The 15,662-nt window shown below is 35.3% G+C and overlaps 1 protein-coding gene across 1 annotated transcript; it reads right to left on the reverse strand.

Annotated features, from left to right (window-relative positions):
* Window positions 1-1,624: 1,624 nt before the first annotated feature.
* On the reverse strand, window positions 1,625-15,333 carry preb (prolactin regulatory element binding). Its single transcript, XM_073847403.1, has 10 exons — window positions 15,204-15,333; window positions 11,918-12,079; window positions 9,834-10,029; window positions 9,501-9,739; window positions 9,343-9,423; window positions 6,480-6,607; window positions 4,828-5,001; window positions 4,668-4,740; window positions 4,159-4,318; window positions 1,625-2,118 (listed from the first exon to the last, which is right to left on the reverse strand). Exons 2-10 carry the CDS (start codon window positions 12,050-12,052, stop codon window positions 2,024-2,026), a joined length of 1,281 nt encoding a protein of 426 aa, XP_073703504.1. The 5' UTR covers window positions 12,053-12,079; window positions 15,204-15,333; the 3' UTR covers window positions 1,625-2,023.
* Between the last annotated feature and the right edge of the window lie 329 nt (window positions 15,334-15,662).

Consider the following 15,662-nt stretch of genomic DNA (forward strand, 5'->3'; position numbering starts at 1 on the left):
CATCATTTGTCAAAATTATAAAAAAGTTTGTTTCTAAAAGACCGTAATATAGGACTTTATAGGACATTTAGATTTATAGATTTTGACACTTACGTGGGAGTTAAATTCATCTTCATATTTCATTACACATTTGCAATGATGAAGTTATTTAGTACACTTAAAATATGCTTAAATGTAATATTCAGCTAAAATTTTAATTAAGTATACATGTGCATGTTACAGTGTTCATAAGAGTAAATATAAGTGTTAATTAAAGCACAGCAAAAGATTAAAACATAATGGTCTTTTGTCTTGCATTACTTTTAAATTACTAAGCATACTTTTTAAAAGTGTGTTAAAAACAGGCATGAAAGTTTCTCTCTCTTTACATTTAAGTGGCTTTTTATTTCTTTAAGATTGTATTACACTGTAAAAAAATGTAACCAGTTTCAACTTAAGTTCAGCAGCTGCCTTAACATTTGAAGTTAAATCAACTTAAAATACAAGTAGTTTCAACTCATAAGTTTAATCAACTTAAAAGTACAAGTCATTTGAACTAATTTTATTGTTGTGAGTTGAAATGACTTATAGTTTTAAGTTGATTTAACTTAAAATTTTAAGGAAGCTGCTGAACTTAAGTTTTTAAGTTGAAACTTTTTACAGTGTATCTGCTAGTAGTTGTATATGTACTTTTAAAATGTATAGTACACTGTAACTGCACAGTCAGTACAATTAACAAAAGTACAAATACTTACTAAAAACGTATTGCCCTTCGGACAACTAGGATCTTTAAATACAAATAATACAATGCAACGTTTAGGTAGGATAGTAAAATAAACAGGCTTATCAACTTTATTTTTTGTTGACTTCAAATGCTGTGCGTTTAATAATACTAGTTATTGTCATTAGTTAGTGTTGGGTTTTGTAGACATGTTTGATTCTTTTTGTACAACAATTATGAGTCCTGAAGCAAACATCTGAGAACTACACTCTTAAAAACAAAAGTGCTTCTCAGCAATGCCATAGAAGAACCATTTTTGGTTCCACAAAGAAACATTCAGTCAGAGGTTCTTTAAAGAGCAATCTCTCTCTTACCTTTTTAGAATCTGAAGAACCTTTTTTGCCACAAAAAACCTTTTGTGAAGCAGAAAGGTTCTTCATATGTTAAAGGTTCTTCATGGAACCATTTAAACAAAAAAAGTTCTTCTATGGCATTGTGAAGCACCTTTATTTTTAAGAGTGTAGTCTAAATAAATGCAATGGCGCCTCTTAGTGGAGCAATTGAAAACACCAGTCACTTAAAATTGGACTCTGTTTAACACATCTTCCTGCCTTTTTGAGAAATTCATTATTGCATGTTACTCCAAAAAGATACATGTTTGACTCTGTAATCGTTTGCACTGTCTGAAAGGACTTTCACAAATCCACTACGCATGACATAACACCCACGTTTTACAATCCAATCAATTTCGAATGGATTACATTCAATCCCTTCCTACTGTTTAATCCCTAAATATCATATTTTCATCTGAGTACCTTTGATTATGTAAGTAAAATGTGATGCAACAGTTTGTTTATAGAAAACTCAATGAATAAAGTGTGATACTAAGCACATAAATAAGAGGACAGACTTGGCAACAGCATATGTTGTTCAGATGTATATTTATATTTTTACACGGTTTTAAATATTTAAAATAATTCACTGTTGAATTCCCTGCATAGATATTTCTCCATTAAAAGGCATTTGTTGACTCATGCTGGTGGAGCAGCCGACATCCATATGAGGAAATCCACTCGTTTCCAACCAGTTTTTCAGGGGTCCCGAAACAGCGGTTCAGGATTTTCAGGTCATGCCCAAATTCTTCATCTGATCTGATTCATAAGAATTCAGAGCTCAAATTCACACTCCAGAGATGATACTTCAGTTAAAACATGATGCTAAACACTCATTCCCATTCCCGTTATTATTTCCAATTCATTAGAACAATTTCATATCTCCAGCTTTGTTTTCAGTCTAGGTGATGGTCAGAATAGATAGGCTACACTAAATGAATCCAGGGAAGAGAGACTGCAGGAGCAGAATCACTCCAACCACCATCAGCCCACAGAAGAACAGGACTAGCCACAGCGGGAATGAGCCTGAAATATAAATATAACAGCATTAATGACACATCAGTATTCACTATTTACATTTAAGTGATAAAAAGGATGCAAAAAAGACATGTAATTAGCATCGATCAACAATCAAATACACCATGATATCTGCCTCAGATCAGTGGATCTTCATTTGATATTATCAATTTGTGATTTGGAAAGGTCCTATTAGTTATCTTGTCTATGGGTCATTCTACATAATCTCGAAAAAAAAATGATCCTTTTCCACAAATTTTGTATGTATGCAAATTGTATAATATCCAAGGTTCACATTTCTAGTAAGTGTGCAGTTAATTCTCATATTGTATTTTTAGAAAGTTTTGGAATATTTGTCCTCTCCCTAAATTTGTCACTCCCGAAAAACAATAATATACAATTTAATAAGGGTTATATTGGCCTATTAAGATTTTTGTTACAGCGATATGTGACCCTGGACCACAAAACCAGTCTTAAGTCGCTGGGGTATATTTGTAGTAGTGGTGGGCCGTTATCGGCGTTAACGTGCTGCGTTAACGTGAGACTCATATCGCGCGATAAAAAAAATATCGCCGTTAATCTATTCTCAAAGTTGGGTTGGGAGCTGGGTCTAAACTACGTAAACTGTGATGACTTTCACCTTGATAGTTTAGCGCGGATGACGTATATCTAGTTGAATTGCAATGTAGGGGGCGAGAACGAGTCTTCAACTTCTGTGAAATTACCACATCAAATGAGACGCGCAGACATGGATGCAGTTATGAAGCCGCTTCAGGGCAGGTGCGTGCGTTGCTAGACCCTTTTTACTGGGGCACGTGCCCCAGTGAAAATCTGCTGTGCCCCAGTAAAATCTCAAGTTTGAGTTATAATTTACTTTGATAATCCCGAAATAAAGACATTAAACTATATGCAACAACTGAATTGACGCTTCTAAAAGCAACGCAGTTTATTGGAAGATGCACGCAGATAAGCTATCCATACCCGCGCGCCTGTATATTTTACTGGAACGCGCACGTCGTACAGCCTTTTGCGCAGAAGTACTTGGTTACACAAGTTTGTATAGTTAATTGTGTTGTAAATGCAATTGTCAAGCAGTTTGTAATGCATTTTGGAAACAGGAGATGAGCGCCTGGTCTAATGCGCCACCTGGCTTGAGAAACCCGTTCTCAAAGACTTACTTTTAGTCATTATTTGGGTAGCACACATATTCTGAATGCCTTCAGCAGAATTTAAATTAGCCATTTTAATCTATATTAATCTAGATTAATTTCAAGATTTAATCTAGATTAAAAAAATTAATCTATGCCCACCACTAATTTGTAGCAATAGCCAAAAATACACTGTATGGGTCAAAATTATTGATTTTTCTTTTAAGCCAAAAATCATTAGGAAATTGAGTAAAGATCATGTTCCATGAAGATTTTTAGTAAAATTCATACTATAAATATATCAAAATGTAATTTTTGATTAGTAATATGCATTGTTAAGAACTAAATTTGGACAACTTTAAAGGTGATTTTCTCAGTATTTTGATGTTTTTGCACCCTCAGATTCCAGATCTTCAAATAGATGTATCTCGGCCAAATATTGTTCTATCCTAACAAACCAATACATCAATAGAAAGCTTATTTATTGAAATTTCATATGATGCATACATCTCAGTTTTGTAAAATTTAACCTTATGACTGGTTTTGTGGTCCAGGGTCACACATATATATATATATATATATATATATATATATATATATATATATATATATATATATATATATATATATATATATATATATATATATAGCTATACTGGTATTTATATAATATATATATATGGGTGTCAATAGATAATAAAAGGATCTTACTTAACAGCCAACATTTGAATACCAAAACTTTTTGGTTGTGGTACAGCAGTTGGCACCAATTCTGTATAATGGCCAATATATGATCTGAACTGACTGAAAATACAGATGCGAATTTCAGTTTTGTTGTCTGCATGTATGCGGATAAAGTTGGACACGTATGAATACATAAATCTGATTCTGTCATACTTACTCCGGTTAGACACGGCATGCATCTGACAGCGGCTGTCGACGGCTACGCTCAACAGGGCCACTTCATTATTCCCCTTCACTGCTTTACTTTGAGGAGCATCAGGTAGGAACGTCAGGTCTGTGACGACAATCCCATGAGATTCCTGGATGTAGTACAATTTCTGGAGAGAGGCGATCAGAAGAGACAGTCAGTGCTAAAATACTGGCTCCACAAAAATATTGGGCAGCACATGTGTTTTCAACATTGATAATAATCAGCTGATTATCCAAATCAGCATATTAGAATGATTTCTGAAGAATCATGTGACACTGAAGACTGGAGTAATAATGCTGAAAATTCAGCTTTGATCACAGGAATAATTTACATCTTACAATATATTCACATAGAAAACAGGTATTTTAAATTGCAAGAATATTTCATAATATTACTGTTTTTACTCTGCATTCAAACGCTAAGTTTACAAAAGCAGCTGACTGTGTGTAACTAATTAGTGATTATGCTGTTTGTACCTGCAGGGAAAACGCTATATAGATGGCCACGGATCCAGTCACCGTTCCAAGACCAAGAAATGTTCCAGAGTCACTGAGGAAAAACACACCACCATGAAACACACGATAGTTCACCATAACAATGAATAATGCATGAGAGATACAGACATATCCGTTCTACCTCACTGTAAGACAAGATATAACTTCATTCCCACAAGGCTTCGTGAGCAGCGGCAGGAAAGCCCGTCCGTCCCATTTGGTGATGTAGCATGGAGGGGGTTTTCGGTCCCGTTTGTGGGGGATTTGGACCGTATAGAGTCTTAAAGCATCTTTCTGGTCCTCTACCTTTGCAAACCTGGTTTTGCGCAAAAACATAATAACAAAACATTAGCCAATCTGACAACTCCATGTCTGTTACTAACTGGCCTCTTCACTGAATAGAGTAGAATTTGTGTCCTATTACTTTTTCTTACAGCTATAGTAATGCAAATCAGTTTTTAAACTATTAGATTTGTTAGATAATAACCCTTTGCAGTGAATGGGTGCCATCAGAATGAGAGTCCAAACAGCTGATAAGAACATCACAATAATCCACAAGTAATTCATATCACTCCAGTCCATTTTATGAAGCTAAAAGCTGTGTTTGTAAGAAACAAATCCATCATAAAGACATTTTTAACTTCAATCCACTGCTTCATGCCAAAATATAACTCAATCTCTCACATTAAAATCCACCCGCATACTTGTTTAGAAATTTTTTGGTTTATAAATGGTGCTTCATCTGTCCAGATTTTTCTCTTGATTCAGACCAGACAACTTTTTCACAAAATGAAACCAATATTATGGATAGAAGACTATTTTAGCTAGATTTTAAGTTAAAACGCAATGACAAATTGATTTCTTACAAACATGACTGAAGTCAAAAGACTTGTATTGCAAATAAATGTTGTTCTTTTAACCTTTTGTTCATCAACAAATGCTAAAAGAAATAAATGTATCTTGGTTTCCACAAAAATAGAATGATTTCTGAAGGACCATGTGACACTGACGAATGAATGGTGCTGAAAATTTAGCTTTGAATCACAGGAACACTTTGCAATTTACACTATATTCACTTAGAAAACACCTATTTTAAAAAATTTTAAAAATATTCCACAATATTGCTGTTTTTACTGTATTTCTGATCAAATAAACTACATTTAGACAAAAGAGGACAATGGATGCAATCAAAAACAACATAAGAGCAATATTTTTTTTATTATATAATAAATAAAAAGGAAAAGAAAGAAAAAAAGCAAGCTAGTGTTAGACACCTAAAAAAAGATAAATACAACAAGAACAGAGAAGATAGTGTTAGTTTTTTTAAGAAAACAAGCTGTAAGTAAATTAATAAAGATAGAATTCAACAAGAACAGAGAAGATAGTGTTAGTTTTTTTTTTTTTTGTTCTTTATAAGAAAACAAGCAGTAAGTAAAGTAACAAAGAATAAGTCTAAAAGGGCAAGTTTTTTATATATTTGGAATATATGGTGCTAGAGTTAGAGTCAATAAAAAGATGGAAGAGGTGTGTTTTTAGCTGATTCTTGAAGATGAAAAATAAATACAGCCTTGGTGAGCAATAGACACTTTTCAAAACCCCAAACATTTGAATGGTAGTGTAAACATATACTAATAATGTAACATTTAAAGACAATAATAATACTTTAAAAAAGTCCTAAGGTTGGCAAACAACACATCCTTTCCCTAAACCCCTGTTGACAGAAAATAATGAGCTAAACCCTATTTTTTAGCCTATTCAAGGAAAGTAGCAGCTGTCAGGAAGTGCACAACTTGCCTGCATGACTTGTAGCGATACATCTTCTCTCCGATCTGAGGCATGTTTTCATGCCAACACAAACCCACGGCCAGCTGATCGCCGCTCCACACGCTGCACTCGAAATTACGGCCTACTGTCACAATGTGCTACATCAAAAAAGAAAAACAGCACTAATTTAAATAACCATCATAAAATAGACAATATTAACACTAGAGATGCAGATCTTAATTGCTTTTTCTCAGTTCTTAAAGGGGTCATATTATGCTTTTTCACTTTTTGAATTTTAGCCAGTGTGTGGTGTGTATGTTTGGACATAAAAAACTAAGTTACATTACAAAGTTATCTACAAAGTTACAAAGTCCACTCCAAAGGGAGATATTTAGTTTTTAAATTATCCATTTTCAAGAACTACGACGAACAGCTCCTTTGGACTACAGCATTTTCTGGATGCTATGACAATGCGGTCCATTAGAATATCATTCAAATAAATCTTGTCTACGGAAATTCTGATCGTTGGCGGGCGGGGAGGGACGAGGTGGGGGAATCATTCGCCTAACTTTAGCGATGTGGCATGAACAGCCGCTTCTGGGATGCTTCAGCGAGCCACAGAGCAGCTCATATAAACACGAGCATTAACTAAAGTGTCTGCGAACTGCTCCGGTAGCCATTGATGTGTGCGATATAGAGGGTCGAAACACATTCGGAGCCGCGGCTGATGTAAACACAAGCACTGACTAGAGTGACGATCATTGGTGGCCGCATCGGAGCCGCAAAGTAGATGTGTGCAGTGTGTGGTAAGAGATTTATTCATCATACAGTGTAGATGGCTTCACTAGCCTTATGCTGGAGCTGGTTTCGGGCATGTAAATAATTAAATAAATAGGACCAACACTACTGTTACTCACCCTCCATGCATCCTAGGTGTATATGACTTCCTTCTTTCAAACTAATGCAATCAGAGTTACATTAAAAATAATCCTGGCACTCCCAAGCTTTAGAACAACACAGACAATCCATAATACAAAATGCCTCACTTGCCTCTGGGGGGTCAGTAAAAGCCTCCTTTAAAGGGATAGTTCACCCAAAAATGAAAATTTGATGTTTATCTGCTTACCCCCGGGGCATCCAAGATGTAGGTGACTTTGTTTCCTCAGCAGAACACAAACAAAGATTTTTAACGAAAACCGGTGCCAGCCAAATAATGGGAGTGGATGGGCACCAGACCTTTAAAAGTAAACAAAGACATGCACAGACAAATCCAAATTACACCCTGCGACTCGTGACGATACACTGATGTCCTAAGACACGAAACGATCGGTTTTTGTGAGAAACTGAACAGTATTTATATCATTATCTTTGATACACAGCCACGTCCATCTGTCCTGAGCAAACACCGGAAGCGATCTGTCGCATGTATACGACACTCATTGTTTACACAGTGCACAGAGATTGTGGGTATATCGGCTATTCAAAATGGTAATTACTTGCGCTTATCCTGATTGTTCAAACCGATTTAAAGCTAAAAGATTACGTTTGCTTGTGCAAGCTCTTCCGGGACTTTTCACAGATTTCCCCTTACGGCGTTTGCGTATACTACGCTAGAGCGCTACACGTGTAACGATCCGGATGATGAGCTCGTGCTCAGGACAGATGGACGTGGCTGTGTATCAAAGGTAAAAAAAATTATATAAATACTGTTCAGTTTCTCACAAAATACGATCGTTTCGTGTCTTAGGACATCAATGTATCGTCACGAGTCGCAGGGTGTAATTTGGATTTGTCTGTGCATGTTTTGTTTTACTTTTAAAGGTTTGGTGCCCATCCACTCACATTATATGACTGACAGACTGCACCGGTTTTCGTTAAAAATCTTTGTTTGTGTTCTTCTGAAGAAACAAAGTCACCTACATCTTGGATGCCCTGTGGGTAAGCAGATAAACATCAAATTTTCATTTTTGGGTGAACTATCCCTTTAAGGCGCGTTCACACCAGAAGCAAATGAAGCGTTAAGCGCGAGTGATTTACAAAGGTAAATCAAAGCAAAGATGCTATAGACATCCTGTGGCATGAATTGAGCATTTTTTGGGGCATTTGAAACACGTAACGCGTGATTTGCGTAAATGTGAACTGTGGCTAACTGAGTGCTAAGTTAACCAATCAGGAGCTTGCTCTAGTAGCAGCATGATTAAAACATAGCCAGCGAAGACAGAAATCCGAAACAACAATGGAGGACAAATCATCGTCGCTGTATGTGGATACTCAGATGTACGATACATCGTTGCACTTTTATAGAAACAGGAATAAAAAGGAACATGCTTGGAAGAAAGTGAGTGAAGAGTTCGAACAATCTGGTAAATTGTAAAAAACACTCTACTCAATTTGAGCTATTTGAGCTATTTTGAGCTAAACTGTTCAACTGTTCAAAATCTTCAAGCGTCCAACTACGTGCAAATAGAGCAGTTTATTGGTGTGAACTGGTGTGAATGCCCCATTAGTGATCCAATGTGTTTTTGTAAGAAAAATATCCATATTTAAAACGTAAGAATCACTTTAATCTAGCTTACGCAGTTGCTGCTTTCGAAAGGGGTGTGGCAAGACTGAAACGCTGTCTAAGCTGTTCACCAATCGCAACATAGTGGGACTGCTAACCAATCACAACACATTTTGTTTTTCGGAAGGCAGGCTTTAATCAAACCTGGAACTAATCGAAAATTTGTGCAGCATGGGGAGAAAGCTACTGTGATAAATTAATTATGTGACAAATAATGCATTTTTCGAATCACCAAGCATGACAGCATGTTCTAGTGCACCCCCAAAACATTTTTTTTTACAAAAAGACTTTGAAAAAGAGCATAATAGGACCCATTTAATAACAACACACCTTCTTATCAGGACTGATGTCTATATCCTCCAGCTCATCCTCGTGAGCTTTAAAGCTGAACTTCTCTTTCAAAGAGGGGAACTGGAAAGAGACAAAATGAGTTGAGACCAGGACAGTGCTGGGGAAAAAAAAGGCACAGACTCATGGGAGAAGCTCACCTCCCACACTCTGACGAAACCGTCGGCCCCGCCGCTCAGCAGAAGCGTGAGGTCGGCGCTGAAGCGCACACACTTCACGCAGGGCTCCTGTGGGCTGAGGTCGGCCTGCACCGCTCCAATATCCTCCACCACAATCTGAGGAGAATCCTCTTTCATCTGGGCCACGTCTCCTCCTCCTCCTCCATCTCCATTCTGGCCTTTCCCGCCTCTCTTCCTGGCTGCACCTTTATCTCCGGCCCCTATTAACAGGTGTCACAGTAAAAGATGATAATGACGATGTGTATGCATGACTCATTATTCCTTCATCAATGCTTTGATTTTGCCTCTACTGACCATCTTTGGCTGCAGGTTTCTTTGCCTGTTTGGCCGCATGCTGACTGAACCTCATCAAGCTGCAGTTGGCGTCCTGTCCCGCAGCGATCACATCTCCACCAAGAGACATGCACATGGTGGCACGTGTGTCCGTTTCATGAGTGTGCAGCAAGGTGGCGCTGTGCACACCGCCGACCAGATCTAAACTCAGGAAATGCTGCAGCAAAACAGGAACACAAAACACCCTGTCACTTTCACTTCACATTTGTCACTTTTAACAGATAAATGATACATAATGTAGAGCCTTGTGAAATACAATTCATTTTTCCAAAATTTTGGGGGTTTTCGTTTACATTTTTCTGGATTTCATTTTTAATTGTTATATTAAAGTTTAGTAATCAATGTATATGTATACGACTTAACATTGTATTGAAAGTTAAAAAAAATTTTTTTTAAATTAGTTATATTTGTTTCCAAATAAAACTTAGTTATTTAAATTTCTGTGTTTTCTGTTTCAATCTTTCTGGATTCCATTTCAATGTTTTAACTACATTTTATTAATCAAAAAGGATGTTACACCAACTGAATTATTTTGAATTCATCTATTTGAAGCCAAAAAACACTATTCAGAATTTGGTGGATTCAAAAATATAAAGCATCTGATTCTATGTTGTACCCTTATAACAACACCTTATACATCACCATTCCACATTTTTCTAAAAGTAAGATTTTTAATGTTTTTCTCTGCTGTTAATGTCTCTGCTGTTTACCAAGCCCACAGTTATTTGATCCAACGTACAGTTAAACGAGTAACACTTTAAAATATATTTTTACTATTTAAAATAATTGCTTTCTATTTGAATATTTATTTTTTTATGTAATTTATTCCTATGATTTCTAAGCTGATTTTTAGCATCATTACTCCAGTTATATGATCCTTCAGAAATCATTCTACTATTTTGAATTGCTGCTCAAAAAACATTTATTATTATTATCATGTTGAAAATAGCTGAGTAGAATTTTTCAGGTTTCTTTGATGTAATACCTTTTGTAATATTATAAATGTGACCCTGGACCACAAAACCAGTCTTAAGTCCCTGGGGTATTTTTGTAGCAATAGCCAAAAATACATTGTATGGGTCAAAATTATTGATTTTTCTGTTATGCCAAAAAGCATTAAGAAATTAAGTAAAGATCATGTTCCATGAAGATTTTTTGTAAAATTCCTACTATAAATATATCAAAATGTAATTTTTGATTAGTAATATGCATTGTTAAGAACCTAATTTTGAAAACTTTAAAGTAGATTTTCTCAGGATTTTGATTTTTTTGCACCCTCAGATTCCAGATTTTCAAATAGATGTATCTCGACCAAATATTGTCCTATCCTAACAAACCATACATCAATAGAAAGCTTATTTATTGAGCTTGTATACATCTCAGTTTTGTAAAATTTAACCTTATGAGGTTTTGTGGTCCAGGGTCACAAATGTCTTTATCATCACCTTAGATCAATTTAAAGCATCCTTGCTAAATAAAATTATTAATTTCTATAATTTCTTTCCCCCTAAAACTGGTATAAATTGGAATAGTGTATGTTACAAAAGCTTTTTTTTTTTTTCAGATAAATGCTGGTCTTTGGATCTTTCTATTTATTAAAGAATATCAAAAAATGTACTCAACTGCTAAATATTGAAGATAATAATAATAATAATGTTTTTTTGAACAGCAAATCAGCATATTAGAATGATTTCTGAAAGATTATGTGACAATGAAGACTAGAGTAATGATGCTGAAAATTCAGCTTTGATCGCAGGAATAAATTACATCTTAAAATATATTCAAATAGAAAGCAGTTATTTTAAATAGTAAACTTATTTCACAATATTACTGCTTTTTCTGTATTTTAGATCAAATAAATGCAGGCATGGAGAGCAGAAGAGACTTACTTAAAATAACTGTTCAAAAACTTTTGACTATATCCTAAATATGTAATTATGTTGACTGATTAATTAATTGTGATTATGCAATCAAGCAGCTTTGCACATGTGGATGGCCTTGTAAGTAATTTCTGAATGGCAGCTGATATTTGTCAGAGACCGTACCATTCCATTCTTGATCCCGGTCTTGGACGCGCCGCCTCCTCCAGCTGTGATGATCAGGCCGCTCTTGGGGTCGATTTTCACAGTATAGAGAGGAAAGGGGGCTCTGTACAGCTCAGGTGCTCTACGTTTACCCATGCTGCTTTGTGATCTCTGGAATCTGGTCTGAAAGTAAAGTACTGACTGTTACACACAGTTCCACGAAATTAATGCACAACCAAAGAGCTGCAGCACAAGTTCTGGTGAGGGCTCAGTCCTACTTTGCACTTTCATGTCCATCATCATTATTTAATATATATTAGATAAAATACTAAACTCTTATTTTCTACAGGTGGATATAATGTTCTAGTAATCACAAAAGAAAAGTTAAGTGAAAATAACATTGGTTTGAGTTGATTTTGCCATTTTGCCTAAGCTGATGTTTTCTTTTAAACTGTCATTTCAGGAAATATAACATGTTTCCTCTTTTTCTTCTTACTCTAATCAAAATGTTTTCTTTGGAATGAATAGTCCTATGTCCTAGTTATATGGTGTCCAATGAGTTTGATCTTTCAAAATGCAGTTTAAATGCAGCTTCAAAGGGCTCTAAATGATCCCAGCCGAGGAAGAAGGGTTTTTGTTGTTTTTCTAAAACGATTAACAATTTATACACTTTTGAACGTCAAATGCTCATCTTGTGTAGCTCTGCAACAACTCTTTGTACTCCAGTTCAAGACTAGTTAGGGTATGTCGAAAAACTCCCATCTCATTTTCTCTAACAACTACACAATATTGTCCTACATCGCTGCAGAAGTACCGACCCAGTGTTTACAAAGTGAACTTGCAAAGAAGATCAAACACCCTTTACATAAAAAAAAAAGGTAAAACAGCGATGTAAGGCAATTTTAAAGTTGGAGGAGAAAATGATATGGGAGTTTTTTTTGACATACCCTAACTGTACTGAACCGGAGTTCACGGAGCATTTGAGGTTAAAAAGTATATAAACTGTAATTTTTTTAGAAAATAACTGATTATTTCGCTAGATAAGACCCTTTATCCTCGGCTGTGATCGTTTAGAGCCATTTGAAGCTGCATTTAAACTGCATTTTGGAAGTCCAAAATCATGGGCACCATAGAAGTCCACTATATGGAGAACATTCCTGAAATGTTTTCCTCAAAAAACGTAATTTGTTTATGACTGAAGAATAAAAGACATGAACATCTTGGATAACAAGGGGGTGAGTAAATGATCTGTATATTTCTGTTCTGGAACTGAACTTCTCCTTTAAGTATTTTTGTAGTAGTGTGTATAATGTGCACAGTGTACAAATTGTTTGTATAAATGTATTCGGGTAAAAGAAAAAGCTTTTTCAGCTTAGAACAGCTTTACATTTATTTATCTATTTATGCATGTAAATATTAAAAAAAATAATTACTCTTTCATATATTTTAATGAGTAAAGGTCAGAAAAAGTATGTTGTTTCATTACTTGATTACCAATGGATGCAAACAACTGATAAACACATCGCAATAATCCACAAGTAATGTAAGTAATCCACAAACTGCATGTTTGTAATAAACAAATCCATCAAGACATTTTCACTGCAAAAAATGCTTTTCTTACTTAGATTGTTTGTCTTGTTTCCAGCCAAAATATCTAAAAATTCTTAAATCAAGTAAGATTTTCTAGACAAGTAAAAATTATTTTCTTGTTTTCAGAAAAACAAGTCAAAATTAAGTATGTTTCTGCTTGAAATAAGCTAAACAATCTGCCAATGGGGTAAGAAATATAATCTTGTTCTCTGTTTGAAATATTTTTTTTTTACCCCACTGGCAGATTATTTCACTTGTTCTAAGCAAAAACTCACTTCATTTTGACTTGTTTTTTTTTCTGAAAACAAGAAGATAATTTTAAATTGTCTAGAAAACCCTTCTTGATTTAAGAATTGTTAGATATTTTGGCTGGAAACAAGACAAAAAATCTAAGTAAGAAAAGCATTTTTTGCAGTGTTCAACCCATTGTTTCCAGCTAAAATATAGAGTCCTTTATCCATGAAATTGCTTTCTCCAATGAAACAGTCATCTACTCCAAATCAAGCAAGCCATATGTGCAGATCGAACACCATTTTCAAGTGAAAACAGTCCAAAACAGTTTAAAGTTAAGACATTAATTGATGGAATGGAGTGGTGTGGATTACTGTAATGTTTTTATCAACTGTTTGGACTCTCATTCTGACGGCACCCATTCACTGCAGAGGATCCATTGCTTAGGAAGTGATGGTAAATTTCTCAAAATCTGTTTTATTTCTTCAGTCGTAAAGAAATTATGTTTTTTGAGGAAAACATTTCAGGATTTCTCTCCATATAATGGACTTCAATGGTGCCCCCGAGTTTGAGCTTCCAAAATGCAGCTTCAAAGAGCTCTAAATGATTACAGCTGAGGAATGAGGGGTCTTATCTACCAAAGCGATCGGTTATTTTCTAAAATATATATATATATATATATATATATATATATATATATATATGATTTATATACTTTTTAACCTCAAATTCTTGTCTTGTCTAGCTCTATGTGTACTCTGTGCAGAGATTAAAAAGTATATAAAGAGAAATTATATTTTAGAAAATAACTGATCGTTTCGCTAGATAAGACCCTTCTTCCTCGGCTGGGATCTTTTAGAGTCCTTTAAAGCTGCATTTAAACTGCATTTTGAAGTTCAAACTCGGGGGCACTATTGAAGTCCACTATAAGGAGAGAAATTCGAAATGTTTTCCTCAAAAAACATAATTTCTTTACTGCTGAAGAAAGAAAGACATGAACATCTTGGATGACAAGGGGTTGAGTACATTATCTGTACATTTTTGTTCTGAAAGTGAACTACTCCTTTAAGTCAACAATTCCTTTAATAGTCTACAGTTTGTTGAATCTATCCACTTTTATAGACAGAATTCCCTTCAGTTTCGACACATAATTAATCAAAGGGACTTGTAAACACATTTTAAGAGTTCATACATAGCTATATGTTGTTATTCATCAATATAAACGCTGGATTCTCTGTGTTTTCATTCAATGCAGCTCCATCTGCACCTTAATCCCTTTAGCTCTATTTTCCAGTCATAATCGCTGTCAAAGCGACACGGTACATCCTACACTACAGAGATTCCGCCAGATAACGGATTTAAAGATCACTTCACTGATACATTCGGTTCCGTTTCTGTGTGTATGTAACGTTATGCTGTCTTTGTTCGCTATCTCTCCGGCTCGAGGTGTCAGTTAGCGCGTCAGTGTCGGTGTGAGTCACTGCACCTGTGTCTGTGGACGCGCTCCAGTCTCTTACTCCAGTTATTCCAGTGTTTAGTGGACATGCCACTGGCTTTTCCCACTGGATCTCTCACAACAACATTAGTCAAAAAACTACCATCTACTTCCTCTGTTTCCCTAGATACACGTCAGCAGAGCGTCACATCCTACGCGCCTGCGTACATGGCGTCGTGCGCGCAACCGTAATAAACGTAGTAATAAAGCAACTAAAAGTTTGAGTCACTGAAGTGATTTGTGATTTGCGGAAGTAGGTCTATTTATTAAATGTAAAAATAAATAGACCTACCAGGATTTAATCAAGCGGTTAATGTGTGATTCAGTTCTGAAATGCTTTCTGAAATGTACACTACCGTTCAAAAGTTTAGGGTCAGTAAATTAATACTTTTATTCACCAAAGATGTATTAAGTTAATAATTAAAAGTGTATTAAAAGTTAATAATAAAT

The sequence above is a fragment of the Garra rufa genome, chromosome 9, assembly GCF_049309525.1.
Source record: "Garra rufa chromosome 9, GarRuf1.0, whole genome shotgun sequence".
Classification (NCBI taxonomy): Eukaryota; Metazoa; Chordata; class Actinopteri; order Cypriniformes; family Cyprinidae; genus Garra; species Garra rufa.

Coding starts and splice junctions, on each gene's coding strand:
- preb (XM_073847403.1), bottom strand. CDS start 12,052: ATGGGTAAACGTAGAGCACCTGAGCTGTACAGAGCCCCCTTTCCTCTC. Junction 9,424..9,500: donor GTTTCGTCAGAGTGTGGGAG/GTGAGCTTCTCC, acceptor GTCTCTTTCCAG/TTCCCCTCTTTGAAAGAGAA. Junction 6,608..9,342: donor ACATCAGTCCTGATAAGAAG/GTGTGTTGTTAT, acceptor TTTTTGATGTAG/CACATTGTGACAGTAGGCCG.